This window comes from Anneissia japonica, unplaced genomic scaffold, assembly GCF_011630105.1.
Source record: "Anneissia japonica isolate Jap-2015-1 unplaced genomic scaffold, ASM1163010v1 scaffold2384_len73236_cov183, whole genome shotgun sequence".
Classification (NCBI taxonomy): domain Eukaryota; kingdom Metazoa; phylum Echinodermata; class Crinoidea; order Comatulida; family Comatulidae; genus Anneissia; species Anneissia japonica.
The window spans coordinates 16,732-33,476 of NW_022726123.1; the positions used below are offsets into that span (position 1 = coordinate 16,732).

At 33.8% G+C, this 16,745-nt stretch overlaps 1 protein-coding gene and 1 long non-coding RNA gene across 2 annotated transcripts; both read right to left on the reverse strand.

The window, feature by feature from the left end:
- Positions 1-414: 414 nt before the first annotated feature.
- Positions 415-2,095, reverse strand: LOC117113004 (probable cytochrome P450 304a1). The gene is made up of 3 exons (XM_033256217.1): positions 2,027-2,095; positions 867-1,014; positions 415-599 (listed from the first exon to the last, which is right to left on the reverse strand). The coding sequence occupies exons 1-3, from the start codon at positions 2,093-2,095 to the stop codon at positions 415-417; spliced, it is 402 nt and encodes a 133-aa protein (XP_033112108.1).
- A 3,936-nt stretch (positions 2,096-6,031) lies between these two features.
- LOC117113006 lies at positions 6,032-13,864 on the reverse strand. The gene is made up of 7 exons (XR_004446131.1): positions 13,781-13,864; positions 13,326-13,361; positions 12,682-12,722; positions 9,232-9,237; positions 8,648-8,674; positions 8,195-8,263; positions 6,032-6,353 (listed from the first exon to the last, which is right to left on the reverse strand). It is a non-coding gene; the product is annotated as an uncharacterized LOC117113006 (long non-coding RNA).
- Between the last annotated feature and the right edge of the window lie 2,881 nt (positions 13,865-16,745).

Genomic DNA, 16,745 nt, shown 5'->3' on the forward strand with positions numbered 1-16,745 from the left:
TACGAAAGTGATATTTTTTAAATTGAGTTGAATTGAATTGAATACTCTTTTCCGAAGAGTGTACGGTAACTCATGCACATGGGCCATAAATCGTCGCACTATACATAAATGCACACGGGACCACCGGCTTAAACGTCTCATCCGAAAGACGGTGCGCCACTGTAACTTGTATTTCAGCCCTCCAACTGAAACACAAGGAGAGGCAGTGATGGGAACTGAACCGGGGACCTAGAGATCTTCACGGTTCAGCGCGCACACAGTGGCTACCGCCAGATTAGGCGACAGAGCTAAGCTGCTATGTAGGCCTAACTATACCTCAACAACAATAAAATCTGTCCATCTCCACTTATAATTTTATTTATTGATAATAGCCAACATAGTCAGCTTAGATGAATTCGATTTTTTTTTATTTTTTTATCGTGGCACTATTGTGAGTTTGTATGGAGGTGAATTGTGAACTCCGGCGTAAATCACGCCATCAGCGACGTCAGGAAGCGTTTCGCCATCCGCTGCTTCAAATCCGTAACGTTGGTATATGACGGTAATAAAAAGAAACATCACCTTCTTAGCAAATCCTTCACCTGGACATCGCCTTTTTCCTGAAATAAAACAAAACCAGTTAAAGCCAGCTAAAATATAAAATATTATAATTTATTTAGACACAACACTTTGCGTAATAGGGACACATTCACACTGCATGCGATTGTGGTCGTTAGTGTGGTGATGATGGAGAAGATAATGGTGAAAAAGATGAGAACGATGATGGTATTGATGATGATTATAATTATTAGGCCCCTATTCTAATATTGTGATATTTCACCGTTTCCATCCACACTTGAATATTCATCATTGCCAATATAACATAACAAGACCAAACGGAAAGTACGAGTCTTTGTTGATGTCCAGCTGCCAATCACTGTCCAAGAATCGGTCTTGGTTAAACCTTTCAGGATCCTCCCAGTAGCACTCATCATGATGCAGCCCCAAATATTGCCAAAAACGACCGTACTCTTTCTGATATCATAACCTTCAAAATTGACATCATTCTGCGTCGCGTGCGGAACGAGCTGCGCCGCTGGGCACGCCATGCGCAGTGTTTCGTAAATGGTGGCATCGTCGGGACCCTGTCTCCAAGCACTGAACTCACTTCTTCCTGAATCTAATATAATGGATAGGAATGAGTCTATTATTAGTCATGAAGACTTATAAAGTCATACTGAGAAAGAGAGTTATATTTGTAGGTCTATTGACGTTCTCTTCGTGTATTGTAAATATTACTTTATTCCAAAAATAGAAAAGATACAATTGTCGATTCTAAAGATTACCGTATTTCTTTTGCCTCATTTCCAAATAATTTTATATAATATAATTATATAATTATTATTATAGTTTTTCCACTTGTTTGCACGGATGCCGTGTGGTACTATAATTATAATTATTGATTGACTGATGCAAGAAATGCTAATTTTTATCGGAGGACAGTATGCACTTAGGCAATGGTGAATCCAAGAGTTTGAAAAAAACCGGGGCCAAAGGAAAGAAGTTTTGTAGAGGTCAAATCTATTTCAGTCCCATTTAGGTGATGGATATACCAAAGATTTTTTTTAAATTTTTTTTAAAGCTATGGCAAGTTTGTCAGTGAAAGACACCCAGTGGTGGATCTCAAATGAATAAGGGGAATCGAATTATCAGATAAGGGGATAGGGCTACTAGTAGTGGCGTAACGAAAAGCAGGAAACCCCAATTGGAAAGTAGTGGTTAAATGTGTGCGAGGAAGGCTCATTGGACCCACCCCCGACACTGTCAAACTCTTGAAACTCTTTAATATATTGAACGTAATCATTTTCTCGGGGGTGGCTCGAACCAACTTTAATTCCTGCCTATAAGGATCAGCTACAAGTATAAATGAAGGTTTATCAACTACTGGAATCGGATAAGTAGGCCTTGTTTTATGATTAGGCACATTATTGGGATTTGATTCTAAAAACAAACTTCTTTGCCTAGAATGCTATGTGAAAAGACGTACCTTAAGTTGGACATGGGGGTGCTTGGTGATGAGAAGAAGTAGCCACTGCAGCGAATTTTTAAGTGTCATCGATGCTAGCATCAAGTTTATTATGTGAGGAATACAATCTTCAGCTGGGAAATCGCTCCCGCCTCCCCTTCTTTAAGTAAACGTCTATAAGATCATCAAGTGTGCTGTCGTCTTCTACGTGCTCGCGCGCTTGTAACTGTTTATTTATAAGGCAACGTGGATTTTTCTGAAACCATTGTAGAGGCATGTTGACAACAAGAACGGAAATAGGTTTCCAGGCTCTCCCATCAGATTCTTTCGTGCCTTTCGAGTTGCATTCGTGAATTTAACCAATTCTCTAAAACTTGGATCGTCGTATGAACAACGTTTACCACTTTGAAAACAAAATGTAGAAATGAGGTTTAGACTGGCTTCGAAGGTCGTTCGTCAATCCTTAAAAGTTAGATTTTCGAAAAGCCCATTTGACCTTCCCAGACTGTTAATCAAAAATGTAACAAATCGTCAGAACAGGGCTGGAATACGCGCGTATCCTAGAAACACTCGTGTTGTCTTACAAACGCATGTGTTTGCGTATGTTTTAACATTGTCGTTTTGTGTGATCTTAGCAACAATCCAAGATGGCGGGCTTAGCGGAAGGGTCCGATGTCCCCGAGAAGGGGAAAAACTTCCCCGACAAGAACAAAGTGGGTTTGGTCGGACATCACTTTAAATGCCTCAAAAGTGGTCTAGGTGCAAAGCCTCCGAAATTTTGACAATTTAGGGGTTTCAAACGTTTATTTAATCGATTTTAGAATCTACTAATATGTACACAATAGACCCTGTCTCTTATACTCGACCGGGGTGGGGAGATCTCTCCCCGAAGAGGGGGAATTGTTGGTCCTCTTACTTTTCGTGAGTCAAGAAAATGTACCTGAAATTTGTTGACATAAATGCGTAAATGATCCAGGTTTTAACGAAAGAGCGCTGTACAGCCAGAGTACATTTTATTTTATAGCAAGATACCTGTATCTCTGCACAGAAAGATCTCAATTACCTATAACACTCGACTCGAGTGCTCGTGCTTTTATTATAATTTGAGAAGTATGAGAAAAAATGTGCAAAGACATAAGATTGGGTTTCGGCACATGAGTAGTATTTTCTATGGTTCATCACAGCGATTAATTAGATCGATAATGATGAATACTATATAAAAGTGTCATATCCGACAATCTAGAGGTACAATTTCTCCAAATTTTTTATCACCTCAGCCTCAACTGTGGTGGAGCTGAGAGACGTGTGGACTCACAGTGTTGAAGTAATTAAAGTTAATACACCAAAGACTATGTTTTCAAGTTTTATTTTCTATTGTAACGTACATCACACATACTAATTAGATCTCTATGGTTGCCGAAAATAGCTGATAAAAGATCAGGAGAATTTGTTGGCGCCTCATTTTGTCTATATTATTATAATGGTGATGTGATGATGGTTTTTACTATTTAAAAATGCCATTTCTTGCCATCTAGAGGCCAGTACTATTTCCTCAAAATTTTCTCACCTTAACCCCAACCATGGCGGGCTGATTTGAATGTGGCCACACGGCTTTGAGGTAGGTCGAGTACATTAAATACATCAAAGCAAGTGTTTCTTAAATTTTATTTTCACGGCTTTGAAGTAGATAGAGTAAATACATCAAAGACAATGTTTTTAAGTTTTATGTGTACATTACACATACTAATAATTAGATCTCTGTGGTTGCAGAAAATCGTTGATACTTTTGACTATATAATAGTAATGTGATGATGAATTTTACTATATAAAAGTGTCATTTCCGGCCATCTACAGGTACTATTTCCTTAAATATTTGCAGGCACCCCCTACCGCCAAATCCTGCATCCACTCCAGTATATCTTTACTAACTTCTGCCGGCCTATCCTTATTCATGGGACACCCTAGTAATGGGTAGTGGCGTAGAAAAATATTTTTCATTGGGGGAGGGGGGTGTGACTGGCGTGTTAGCCAGTCTCGTAACAGGCGCGGTGGGGGGGGGGGAAACTGCCCCTCCCCTGACGGTTTTTACCGGACTGACCAAGCCGTCGTACCGGGCTGGGTAATAAGAGAAAAGAAAGAGGGGAGAGGTAGAGAAAGAGAAAGAAGAGGAAAAGAAAAGGAAAGAAAAAGAGAGGAGAAAAATAAAGACAAGAATAAAAAGGAAGATATCATAATGACCAGACTCACAACTTCAAAAACTGTCATAACTTCTTTGATCTATGCTGCCCGATGGCGTAACCACTGGGGGACAAGGGGAAAATATCTATCTTTGAAAAATCTTCCCCACCCCTTTATAAATGCCCTTTTCATCCCCTGAAAGTGCCTAAAAACCTCAAACTTCGTGCGCAATTCTTGTTAACACGGCCCAATTTCCTCTAAAAATTGCACATTTTAGGGAGTTTTGATCAATTCCAACGAAATTAGAATTAAAAACACCGGGGGACAAGGGGAAAATATCCATCTTTGGAAAATCTTTCCCCACCCCTTGACAAATGCATCCTCTGAAAGTGCCTAAAATTCTCAAATTCTTTGCGCGCATTTCTTGTTACGGTAGGCCAATTTCCTCTATAAATTGCACATTTTAGGGAGTTTTCATCAATTCCGACGAAATTAGAATTAAAAACACAAAAATATTTTGCGCGCTTGGCGCGCATTTTTTAGGGCTTTTTTTAGTTTTATCCCTTTTTAAGTTATTTAAACACATAATAGTCCCAAACACAAGAAAGACACATATAAGATAGATCATTTTAACCTAAAAGAAGGGCCTCAATGTGTATAGATGGTAAAAGAATATGTTTGTAATAAATAAAACCATGATGAAAATGCTTATATTTAGTTTCAAACACACGTGTGTGGCCTATATTATCAATAAGATAAGCCATATGTCGTATTGTTTTCTATATGGGGAGTGGGTGGGGTGGGGTGGGTATGGTAAATTACTAACTGGGAAATGAGGATTGTATGTTATTATTATTATTATTATTATTATTATTATTATTATTATTATTATTATTATTATTATTATGTTGTAATGATGTTGTTTGTACTGTTCTTTAATTTTATTAAAGAGGGCCCCTGAATATCAGTTAACCTACTGGGCTAAACTGGAAGGGTTACGGTACCCTCTTTAAAGATGGTTGAAATAAAAAATTAAAAAAAAAATAAATAAATAAATACCCACTCTGACTCAAGACCCCTGTTACGCGCCTGGTGTTAGCGCCAATGTGTGCCCTTGTGCGGACAGGGGATGTGCCCCCCTCTGAAGCTGGAAACTTCAAAATATATTGATGCAATTTGCTATTATAGGCCTAATAAATAAATTCCTCATCAACCGATATAACCTTAAACATTCTTGGAATTGACATAACATTACTGATGTCGTACACACCCTTTAGTGTGAAATGTGGCTCTCTTTGCAAGCACATCTAACATCTAAGTAAAGAAGAGCTTAGATTGGTACCAGATAAAATAATTTTGTTATCAACATTAATACATTATGCTAATTTTCATCTTTGTAAGCGCATAAGACAGTGCAAATTATTTCTGTGACCGTCTTTGTGTGTAAAGCTCCATTTTATCCCATACATAGTCAAAATATTGGGGGGAATGATACAATGCACCTGTCTCTTATACACATCTAGATGTGTATAAGAGACAGGTAGTTATAAGAACTGTCTCTTACTATGGTAGTGGTGACACTTGTGTTTGTCCGTCCCGAAGGTGTCCACTTAATAGTGGTTATATTTTATTTAAAATTATGAATTGTTCATGTGGTATTACTTAAATTTCCATCTTATTTGGATATGTTATGCAAAATAGTAATAGAAATACCACTTCTAAAGCGCAATGAAATATACATCAAATTTGGTAACTAGATGATTGTTTAAATAATTATATTATTAATGGAGATAATTTAAATAAATGCATATTACATTTAAACAAAACACACATAATTAGTAAACGAAGTAATTTCGTGTAATTGCCTTTATTAGGTAAAAACCCCTCTATTGTATATCAATTAATGTACTGTACTATGTATTTAGCATCAGATATGTTATAAACTATTGATATTTGTATTTATTGGAATGTTAATTATACAGACTATAATTTATTATGCATTACGTATGTAATTAATTAATACAATAGTAATTATAATAATAATGAATAATGAATTAAATAGTAAGGTCTAATTAATAATCATAATGAAACAAGTACCGAAACAGGATAAACGATTGTTGAGCATGCGTAGTGTTCTTCTTTCTTTCAGCCAATCACATTAATTATTCAACTGTTAAAATAAAAAAAAAGGGAAGAAAATCATTATTATTTATTAAATTACTTTAGGAAATATATTAATTATTAGGCCTATAATTACGTTTCGCAAAATGCAAGTATTCAGTCAAGCACTGTAGATCCATAGGGAAATGGTCTTTCTGCAGTGGTGCTTACAGTACTGAATATTAAATTGTCAGCGTTTTCCTTTAATTCTAGTTAGTTCAATATAACATCGCCATAACCTTGTCATTTGATTGGTTTGTTTAACAACACATTGGGTTGGCCTACCATTTAACGAACGAAAACAAACTTATTATAGAAAGACTTGAGACAATAGACCTCTCCGAAGTGTCAGTCAAACTTAACAATTCACTAATCAGAGCAGCACTAGGAATACGCGCGCGTCTTACAAACACACGCGTTGTCCAACAAACGCACGTGTTCGCCTATGTTTTAACACTGCCGTCTTGTGGGACCTTAGCAACAATATCCAAGGGGCGGAGCTTAGCGGAAAGGTCCATTATATGTAACTTAGCTTCAACTTATACTGTACTCATTATTTTATGTTTCGTTCCTTTCCAAAATGAAATCTTGGAACTGTAAACTTAGTATCTTGAACTTAAAATTGATCGAGTTCTTAGTCCACATATCAAGTGCCCTGGGCATCTTATTTGATGGATACGGCGCTATTTAATTATTATTATTATTATTATTATTATTATTATTATTATTATTATTATTATTATTATTATTATTATTATTATTATTATTATTACTATTATTATTATTATTATTATAACTAAATGATTGGTTAAATAATTATATTATTAATTGAGATAATAAATAATAAATCCATATTACATTGAAACAAAGCACACATAATTAGTAAACGAAGTAATTGCGTTTAATTGCCTTTATTAGGTAAAAACCCCTCTATTCAATCAATTAATGTACTGTACTATGTATTCAGCATCAGATATGTTATAAACTATTGATAGTTGTAGTTATAAGAATGTTGATTATTAATGATTATAATTTATTATGTAGGCTTATTACATATGTAATCTAATAATACAATATATTAATACCATTAATTTAATAATAATAATTATTATTATAATTAATAATAAATTAAATAGTGAGGTTAATTAATAAGTATAATGAAACAAGTAAACAAGATAAACGAGTGTTGAGCATGCGCAGTGTTCTTCTTTCTTTTAGCCAATCACATTGATTATTCGACTGTTAATAATTTTTTTTAAAATGGACGAAAACCATTAATATTTATTATTATAAATTAATTATTAGGCCTATAATTAGGCTTCGCAGAATGGAATTGCAATTATACAGTCAAGATATAGGTCTATAGGAATGGTCTTTCTGCAGTGGTGCCTACAATATTGAATATTAAATTGTCAGCCTTTTCCTTTAATTTTAGTTAAAATATATAACATTGCCACATCCTTGTCATTAGATTGGTGGGTTTAACAACACACGGCATTGGGTTGGCCTATTATTTAACGAAAACGAAATTATTATAGAAAGATTTGAGTGATTTATATATGTAGCTTATTTTTAATTTATACTGTACTAACTTTTTATGTTTGATCGTCCCTTTCCAAAATCAAATCTTGGAGCTCTAAACTTAGTATCTTAAACTTAAAATTGGTCGAGTTACTAGTTCACATATCAAGTGCCTTGAGCATCTTATTTGATGAATACGGTACGCTATTTAAAACTACATTATTATTATTATTATTGTTATTGTTGTTGTTGTTGTTATTATTATTATTATTATTATTATTATTATTATTATTAACTTTCCCTGTTAGTATTAATAGAAATTTTACTAACCGAATAACAAATGATCAGTGCAAAATTTTGAACATCCTTCTATTTTTTCTTGTACTCATCTTCTTCGTCCTGTATATATGAAAAAAAAAAACATTCTTCAGGCGTGATGCTTCGGATGCGTATTGTTACAAACATAAACATATATTTCAGCCATTATCTCGTTCGTACGTGTTTATCTAGTATAAACCGCCGACTGAGCTAAAGTAAGAGTCCAGGAATGAACAGTCGGTGCTTCATACTAGATATTTATCACGTACGTACGAGATAATCAAGTCGTAAGTACGAGATGCTCGTACGCAGCAATGTATTTTATCTCGGTTTTAAAATGAATTTAATTAACCAACTTTCAGAAGATAGTCTCCCGATAAACAAAAAAACAAAAAAAAAAAAGAAAAAGAAAATTAGCTAAAAACAGTACATCAATCAGAAATGCTAAAATAAACGATTACAAACCTCCTCTTCTTTCGAGCCTTCCTCCTCCTACAAGATATAAAAATAAAAATTAAGAAGCATTGATAGGCCTATGTTAAGCTTTATTTCATATTTTTATAAATTAAAGCTAAGTGTTTTTACAATATAAATCACTAAACAAACGAATTATAGTATTTTATCAACATCTACATCATCATCCTCATCAGAATAATCTTTATCATAATCTTCATTATCATCTTCATTATTATCTCCATCTTCACCTTCATCTTATTAATACTATGCCATTTTGGCACCGTCGTTAGCCTATTATTCACATACCTCGAAATTTTCCCACAAGATATAATAATGAAAACTAAGCATAGGTCTATGACTTTTACAATAAAAATCACCAAAAAGGAATTATAGTATTCGCATCATCATCATCATCTCTATCTTCTTCATGTTCATCATCATCATCATCATCACCATCATCATCATCATCATCATCATCATCATCATCACCATCATCATCTTCTTCTTCTTCATCGTCATCTCCATCATTACCTTCATCTTATTAATACTACACCATAATTATCGGTACCATCGTTAGCCTATTATTCACATACCTCTTCCTACAAGACATAAAAATAAAAATTAAGAAACACAGACTAGTTAGTTAGTTTCATATTTTAATATATTATCATGTCATATCATATCATAACATTTTTTCGTCATTTACATAAAATAATACAAAGAACGTAAACGTACAAAAACATGACAAGTGTGACAACAAAACATCAGTTGATACCTGACAGGATTGCTCAAAAGTGAATAAGTTCACTGTCGAGGAGCCTCTCAGATATCAGCTGGCCAAACTAAAAATTATTTTATATTAAATATACTTTAAATAGGACATGTACATATTGTTAAAGCGTTATATCAGCAAACAAAATTTAAAACACAGTTGAAATAATGGTTTATGTAAAAATTAAAATATTAAAATTGTAATAAAAAGTAATTTGAACATGTACAAAATGACGTTTAAGAAGACTAAGAAAGTTTTTAGTTTTGCGTGTTTGCATTTTGCTTGTATGTTGTTCAATTGGATCAAATTAAATTAAATTGCATCTCGATGATGTACTGGCAGTTTATCCCATGGAAATGATAAAATGGCATTTGCCATCAAATGACATGATACAATTTTAGCATAATATGCTAACATACAATTATATTGATTATATTGCATATATATATATATACTGTCTCTTATACACATCTAGATGTGTATAAGAGACAGGAGCTAAAGTAGAAGAAAGTCTCCACATATCACCATATTTTGCGAGCTAGCACCCACTCACTTCACCCTTCCCCCTTCTTTTCAAGACTCCTAGATAAGCCACTGTACGTGATTTGTTGTGAATTACAGTTATTTATAGTTTCAGTAGGCAATGATTTATTTAGTAATTTATTTTACATTATTTGAACAGTATTTTACAAGGTAAATAATATGTACAGGTACCATGTTTTGTGACACAGTATTTATACTCTTTTTACTATAACGCTTTTAGAGAGCCTTTGTGCATTTGTTAATGCCCCACAAGCAAAGGTTTTCTTTTTTTCTGTTAAAATGTTTCAGTTCACTTTTTCTTATAGCATATAAGCTCTTGTGCACTCATTACCATACTACCAGCAGTACAGTAATTTTATATTATACGACATTCAAAAGCAGAAGTTCCGGCTGTTGCAGCTCCGGCAATTCACACCACCATGGTGTTACCATCTTGTAGTTTTAATCAGTTTCTACTCTATATAGTACACCACACATTTTTTTACTACTCGGGTAATGAATTCATAAAATGTCTACAGGTTCATAAGAAATAAAATATTAGCCTTAACTTTAGAAATTTTTTTTTTAATTTTAAATATTGAGGATGAATATTTTTTGAATTTCACTTCAGGAAACTGAAAACAAAATCAACCAAGGATATTATAATCTACCCGAGGTGCCAGACCAGGTTTTGTATGGAAAGCCGAGTTAGTCAAAAATACCAAACACAATCCATTCAACAACAATTCAAACGCACCAAATTCAAACCATTCAAACATATTCCAAATGATTCAAGTCACCATTCAGGTAATACTCACACCATCACATTCAAGGTGTGACCATCTACCCCTAAAGCAAACCACAATATTCAAGACAATCTAATATAAACTCAAACCGTCTAATGAATACTGAAACCGATCAGTCATAAATTACTTAATTCGACGTCAAGACAAACATCTATTCATTCACGTCTTTCAGTTAAAACAACATCATCCAACATAAAAAAGCATTTCGTTTACTCGTTTGCTCAAGCATTAAGCGTGAAGCTAATTTATTCAGTTGTTTTTCGTTCAACTACTGTGAACACCGAACAATGCAGTGATAAATCAGTTCACTACTTTTAAAACGCCGAGTTTTCAAATTACTACAATTCATACAACTACTGTACTGTGTACACCGAACCATGCAGTGATAAATCAGTTAATTTAGCGGAGATATAAGGACCCTATTGCTATGACCTTGAAATGTGTCAAAGGTCAGAAAGGTCATTTCCTGTCATTTTTAATAAAAATGCTCTATTAGAGCAAATAGAACAAGTTCGAACAATTTGGCACCAAATTTAACTCTCTATTACCCGTGGTTGCGGAGATACAAAGACCTATAGCTTTGACCTTTCCCCACATTTTGAAAATATGTTACCAAGCCAAAAATGATTCTTGGACCACCCTGAACCAATTTCCGAAGTCAAATTCTCTGCATCTCAAAGTGCATACAAAACCTGGTCTGGCTCCTAAGGTAACCGACATATATTTTAGTAATGTTTGTAAATACAATTTTTTTCATAATTTTTTATGTTATTTTCTTTATAACGTGTATGGATTTTTTAAATGGCATCTATACTGGGTAGGTTTATATCTTAGGAGTTTTAAAACAGAGTGGTAACTTAACAACTAAATAGGAGGCAACTACTTTACTGGAACATACAAACAGTATGACGTTTATTCAAGGCAACACAAATGTGCTTGTCAATTCAAATAGAAGATCTGCACAAAAAAAAAAAAAAAACATTTGAGGGGCATAATGTTGAAGATCGAACGAATGCAGCTAAATTTCAGTTAATTACTTTAGTAATTAATATAGATTTGATGAACATAGAATCAGGATTCTATTATGGAGTCGATGGTCAAGAAAAAATATAATTTCTGATTATTAAGTCTTCTTGATCCAGCTTAAAATAATACCATAACACTACTATTTTGTCAGTTTTTGTGCAATACCTTGTGACAACAGAACATTTTCTCCTGACTCCATATCTATGAATGTAATATTCTAAAAGACTCGTCAAAGTAGACAGAAACACAATAATATCTACTTTAAGATCTTGTAAGGCCAAATTTAAGGAAAAATGTCATGTTAAACTGTCAAATAGGAACATATATCTAAGTAATTTTTAGACCAAACCTATGTCTCTACAAACAGGCACAAAAATAAGGAAATCTTCCAAAAAAAATAAGGTCATAGGTCAAATATCACATTTCCAGTCACTCCTGGAGAAAATGTTACATTAAAGTAAATAGAAATTGTCTTAACAATTTAAAAAAAGAAGCAAGTCTGTATGGCTAGTGGTTGCCAAGATATGCTGCATGTACATCCCTAATTTGCATATCAACTAAGATGTAATTTCACCGCATCTGTGTATTTGGTTTATTATAATTATTTAATTAATTTTTTCCAAAGGCTAGATTTTATTAGACTAATTAAAAAATTAATTTTGTATTACATATATGCTAAAAATACCTGAAATATTTAAAATAGTTAAAATTTAAATTTTGAAAATTTGAAGTGAAATATTATTTTTATTTTTATTTTCACTTATATGAAAGAATATTTTATACATTAGCACCTTTTAATGTCATAAGCGTACAATTATTGGTAATAAAATGCTTGAAAATAGCGGCCATCTGAAATTGCTTGGTACCCCCCTTGTGCATAAAAAAAAATGTAGAACAAAATTTTGTGGACAACTCACCGAACCAACGTCTCGGCGAATTCTACTTTGCTCTGCAAGCTCTGCAAAACGAAATTGAAATAGATAGAATAAAACGCCTTTTGCTGTAGAGTTTAAAGGTCTATGTGTGTGTTTGTGAATGGTGTGTTTGTGAATGTATTTAGTTTTGTAATGGTGAAAATACTTATGCGCACGAATTGTGTAGATTTCTGTTAAAATACATAGAATGAACAATACCAGTAACTACAACTGTCCAAATAGGCCTCTTAATCTCGTAATTTTTTTTATAGTATTTCATGAAAATAGCTAGAATATTTAAAATAGCGGCCATTTTGAATTTCAATTTGAAATTTGAAAATTTGAAATGAAATGTTATTTTTATTTTCATTTTCACTTATATGAAAGAATATTTTATACATTAGCATTTTCTAATGTCATAAACGTACAATTATTGGTAATAAAATGCTTGCAAATAGCGGCCATTTGAAATTGCTGGGTAGCAGCATTGCGCATTAAAAATTGTGGCACATAGGCCTACTTTTATATTCAGTGATGTCTATTCTACAACTATATTCATTTTAAACAAAATGTAGCAAAAAATAAATAAATAAATAAATAAATTAAAAAAAAAAAATCAAGCAACCAAAATTTCCTGGACAACTCACCTATGTCTTGTTGAATTCTAGTTTGCTTTACAAGCTCTACAAGACGAAATTGAAATAGATAATAAAAAGTAAAAGTAAAAGGAGAACAATGATTTTAAATATTCGTATTAGTGGCTGTATTGCGAATTCTGAAAATATTTTTATAAAAACAAAAAACAACATCAACTTTAAATTTTGTCCTTGTTATCGTGGCAGTTGATGTGGAGAAGTACAGTATATAGAATTTAATTAGGACCGGACAAAATATACATAAATACACGTTTCAAAAATACGCCAGCAAGAAAGGAGAATAAGAGCAAAGTTAAACATATCCAACGTTGAAATGACAAGTTTTTTCGCAGGTTATGTTTATATTTGAAAATATTAATTGCAAACAAAATTACAATTCAGCTGGTAATAAAATATATTAAATATTTCTAAACTATCGCATCTTCACCTGTGCTGGTAAAACGTACCATTTTCATCAGGTAAGGCGTCAGCAAAGACATATTCAGTCAGAACACATACTATCAGGAATACAGCCAACACTTGCAGGGTACTAAAATAAAAATACTCATTGTAAGCAATTGTATTCTGCCTTACCTTCAGACGGGAAGATCTCTTTCACGAATTAGTATTACTATTGCTTTTGAAGCAATGTAAAGCCGGGGGAGTCACTGCGCTCTACGACGGTCGTACTACCGCCGCACGACGAACCAACTCCCGCGCGCTCCCTGTAAGAACTAGCCGACGCGACGTCGTCTGCTCATTGTTCGCGGCAGTTTGTACAGATAAAATAATCTTTACTTGAATCTTCAATTTTACAACAGTGGTACACGATGACGGTGCGTTTACAAAGGTGACAAAACAGACAATACAACACTATACAACAAATATGAAAACAATTATATATTGAGGGTAGGCCTATATGAAAACATTGTGTTAAAAAAACGACTAAAATAACTTAAAATAAAATTGTTTATAAAAGAGAGTTATAATGGGTTAAAAGTGGACACTGCTTCCACATATTAAACATACCATTCAATAAGCCGATTCGTAGATTCAACTGTGCATGCTCGTATCCAAGTTCAATCGACATAGTATGCTGTCTGTATATTTATGCCAATTGACCTTAATAAGGGCATCCGCGGTTGAAACTACGAAGGTTTTTGAATTCGAACTGTTTGTATTTTTAACGATTTGTAAAGAGCAAACATCACCACCAAAACAGGTGCTCAAGGCGCAGTGTCTAAAAATGAACAACAGTAGAGAACAAACAAGAATCACAGACATCACAAGAAAAATAGGCTCCCAGCGGGAGCGTCTGTCTATTGCTTATGTATACCCTCGCATAGTAGCTTATAATTAGTAGGCCTAATCAGTGGACGACTAGCCCATCGGGATTTATCCTAATAATAATAATAATAATAATAATAATAATAATAATAATAATAATAATAATAAATAAACAACAACAACAACAACAATAAATAATAATAATAATAATAATAATAATAATAACAGTAACAGCAGCAGCAGAAGCAGCAGCAGCAGCAGCAGCAATAATAATAATAATAATAATAATAATAATACTAATAATAATAATAATGCTGCGCACATCTCCACCAATGGTGCTCAAAGACGCAGAGCACTAGCTAGGGCTGCTACAAGTACTGTACGACTCTGAACCAGCATTATGTAGACTGAAACTCGACGAAAAGAAAGAAGTCTCAAATCTCGAGTAAATACGCCTCAAAGCTCGAGAAAATATGTAAACTATTAGTACAATGTTTCAAACATTTGCATAAGGATAATTCATTTTTATTATGATCAGTTTTAAGTATTTCACCAATAAAAGCAGATAGGCAAGAAATTTAATTTTATTATCCTACTATAAACGTACTTCTATTGTCATCTATATGTATGTGAATATAACCTTGAAAGCAGATGCCATTAAATACGTCCATTTTTTAGTAACATAGTTTGACATTTAAAATTGGTATTATAAGTCAGTGGTGGCGTCATCACTTTTATTTGCGCTGAATTTTCCTATTCCCGACTGATCACTAATCGATACACTGCCTCCGATTTTTTTTTTTTTTTTTTTTTTTTTTTGCGTCTCGTGTTAAAGCTGGGGTGATTTTATTAAAGTACAAAGCAATGGAATATTTCATTGTTAGGCCAAACAATACACGCACACAGTGAACCTAAAGCCGGAAACTCACTGCGTCGTAGGGTCCGCGTCTTCGCGTGCGTTCTTCCTCACGTTGCCGTCGCACGCAGTGAGTAACCGGCTTAAAAATCTCGCACCAGCACTACAAACATTTCACAATCATACAATTAAATAATTTCGTACATTATTGGAATTAGAAGCCTTAGGAACCATTGTTTTTTTCAAACATTGCTTTCAGCCCCTGGCTGCAGGCTTTAGGCCATTTTTTCAGGAAATAATATGGTTCATTCGGCTCAAGACCTGACTAAAATTGTTTATTCACCATCAATTTATTTATTTTCGTACCACCACCGTGAAGAACTGTGCGAAGAGTGTCAGTACGCGTTCTCTTACAAATCATTCTAATACGCGCAGCTAATGCAAAAACGCACAGTGTGATCAACTAATTATGGATTTATGATTATAACCAAAGAGTATAAATAGAACAAGAGAGCAAAGTCCCGTTCGTAAAAACGTCATGCCTGTGTAGGACGCCCACTAACGGTTGTATATTCTTTTTATTACCCAGTGCAGCGCTGCGCAGCGCCAGAGCCATAGATATATATGGCTCTGCGCAGCGCGGTAGAAGTACGCCCGCTATAAACTCAGTAAGCAGAAAACAAAAGTACAGTATCTTGTGGAGAACAGATAAACAGACAAACCTACCGTGCGCGGTGGATTACTGGGTAATAAACATAGAGCTATTAAACAACTAGAGTGCTGACAAGATGGCGGAGCAATGCAAAGTTGTGTATGTGTACCATCCAAGATGGCTGCCGTAGGAAAGCGCCACCTTCAGGATTAGTATACATATTATTACCATAAATAAGCCCTCTGACTGAATATTATTTCATTAATGATAATTAGTATTGATAATGACAAATTATTAAACTGTCGTAGTAGGCCATCAGCTGTAGCTAAAAAAGTGACCAGAAAACAAGTTCCGTTCCAGAATAATGGAGACTACTTTTTGGATGCATATATTGTTAATTCAATCCTTGCTACACATTGTGTTAAAAGTTCTCCGCAATAAAACCTGCAGTTTTTTGTCAGGACACCTCCAAACATGCTGAATATACCCCAAAAAAGCCGGTTTTGAGGTCTGATACCATGTTTAGGCGTCAACAACTTCGCAACTAATTATATGTCATAGTCACAATTTTCAGCGTTAATAGAAGTTATAGTTTTAATTTGACAACTAAAAGCTGGTGATCCAATTCTTATTGGCC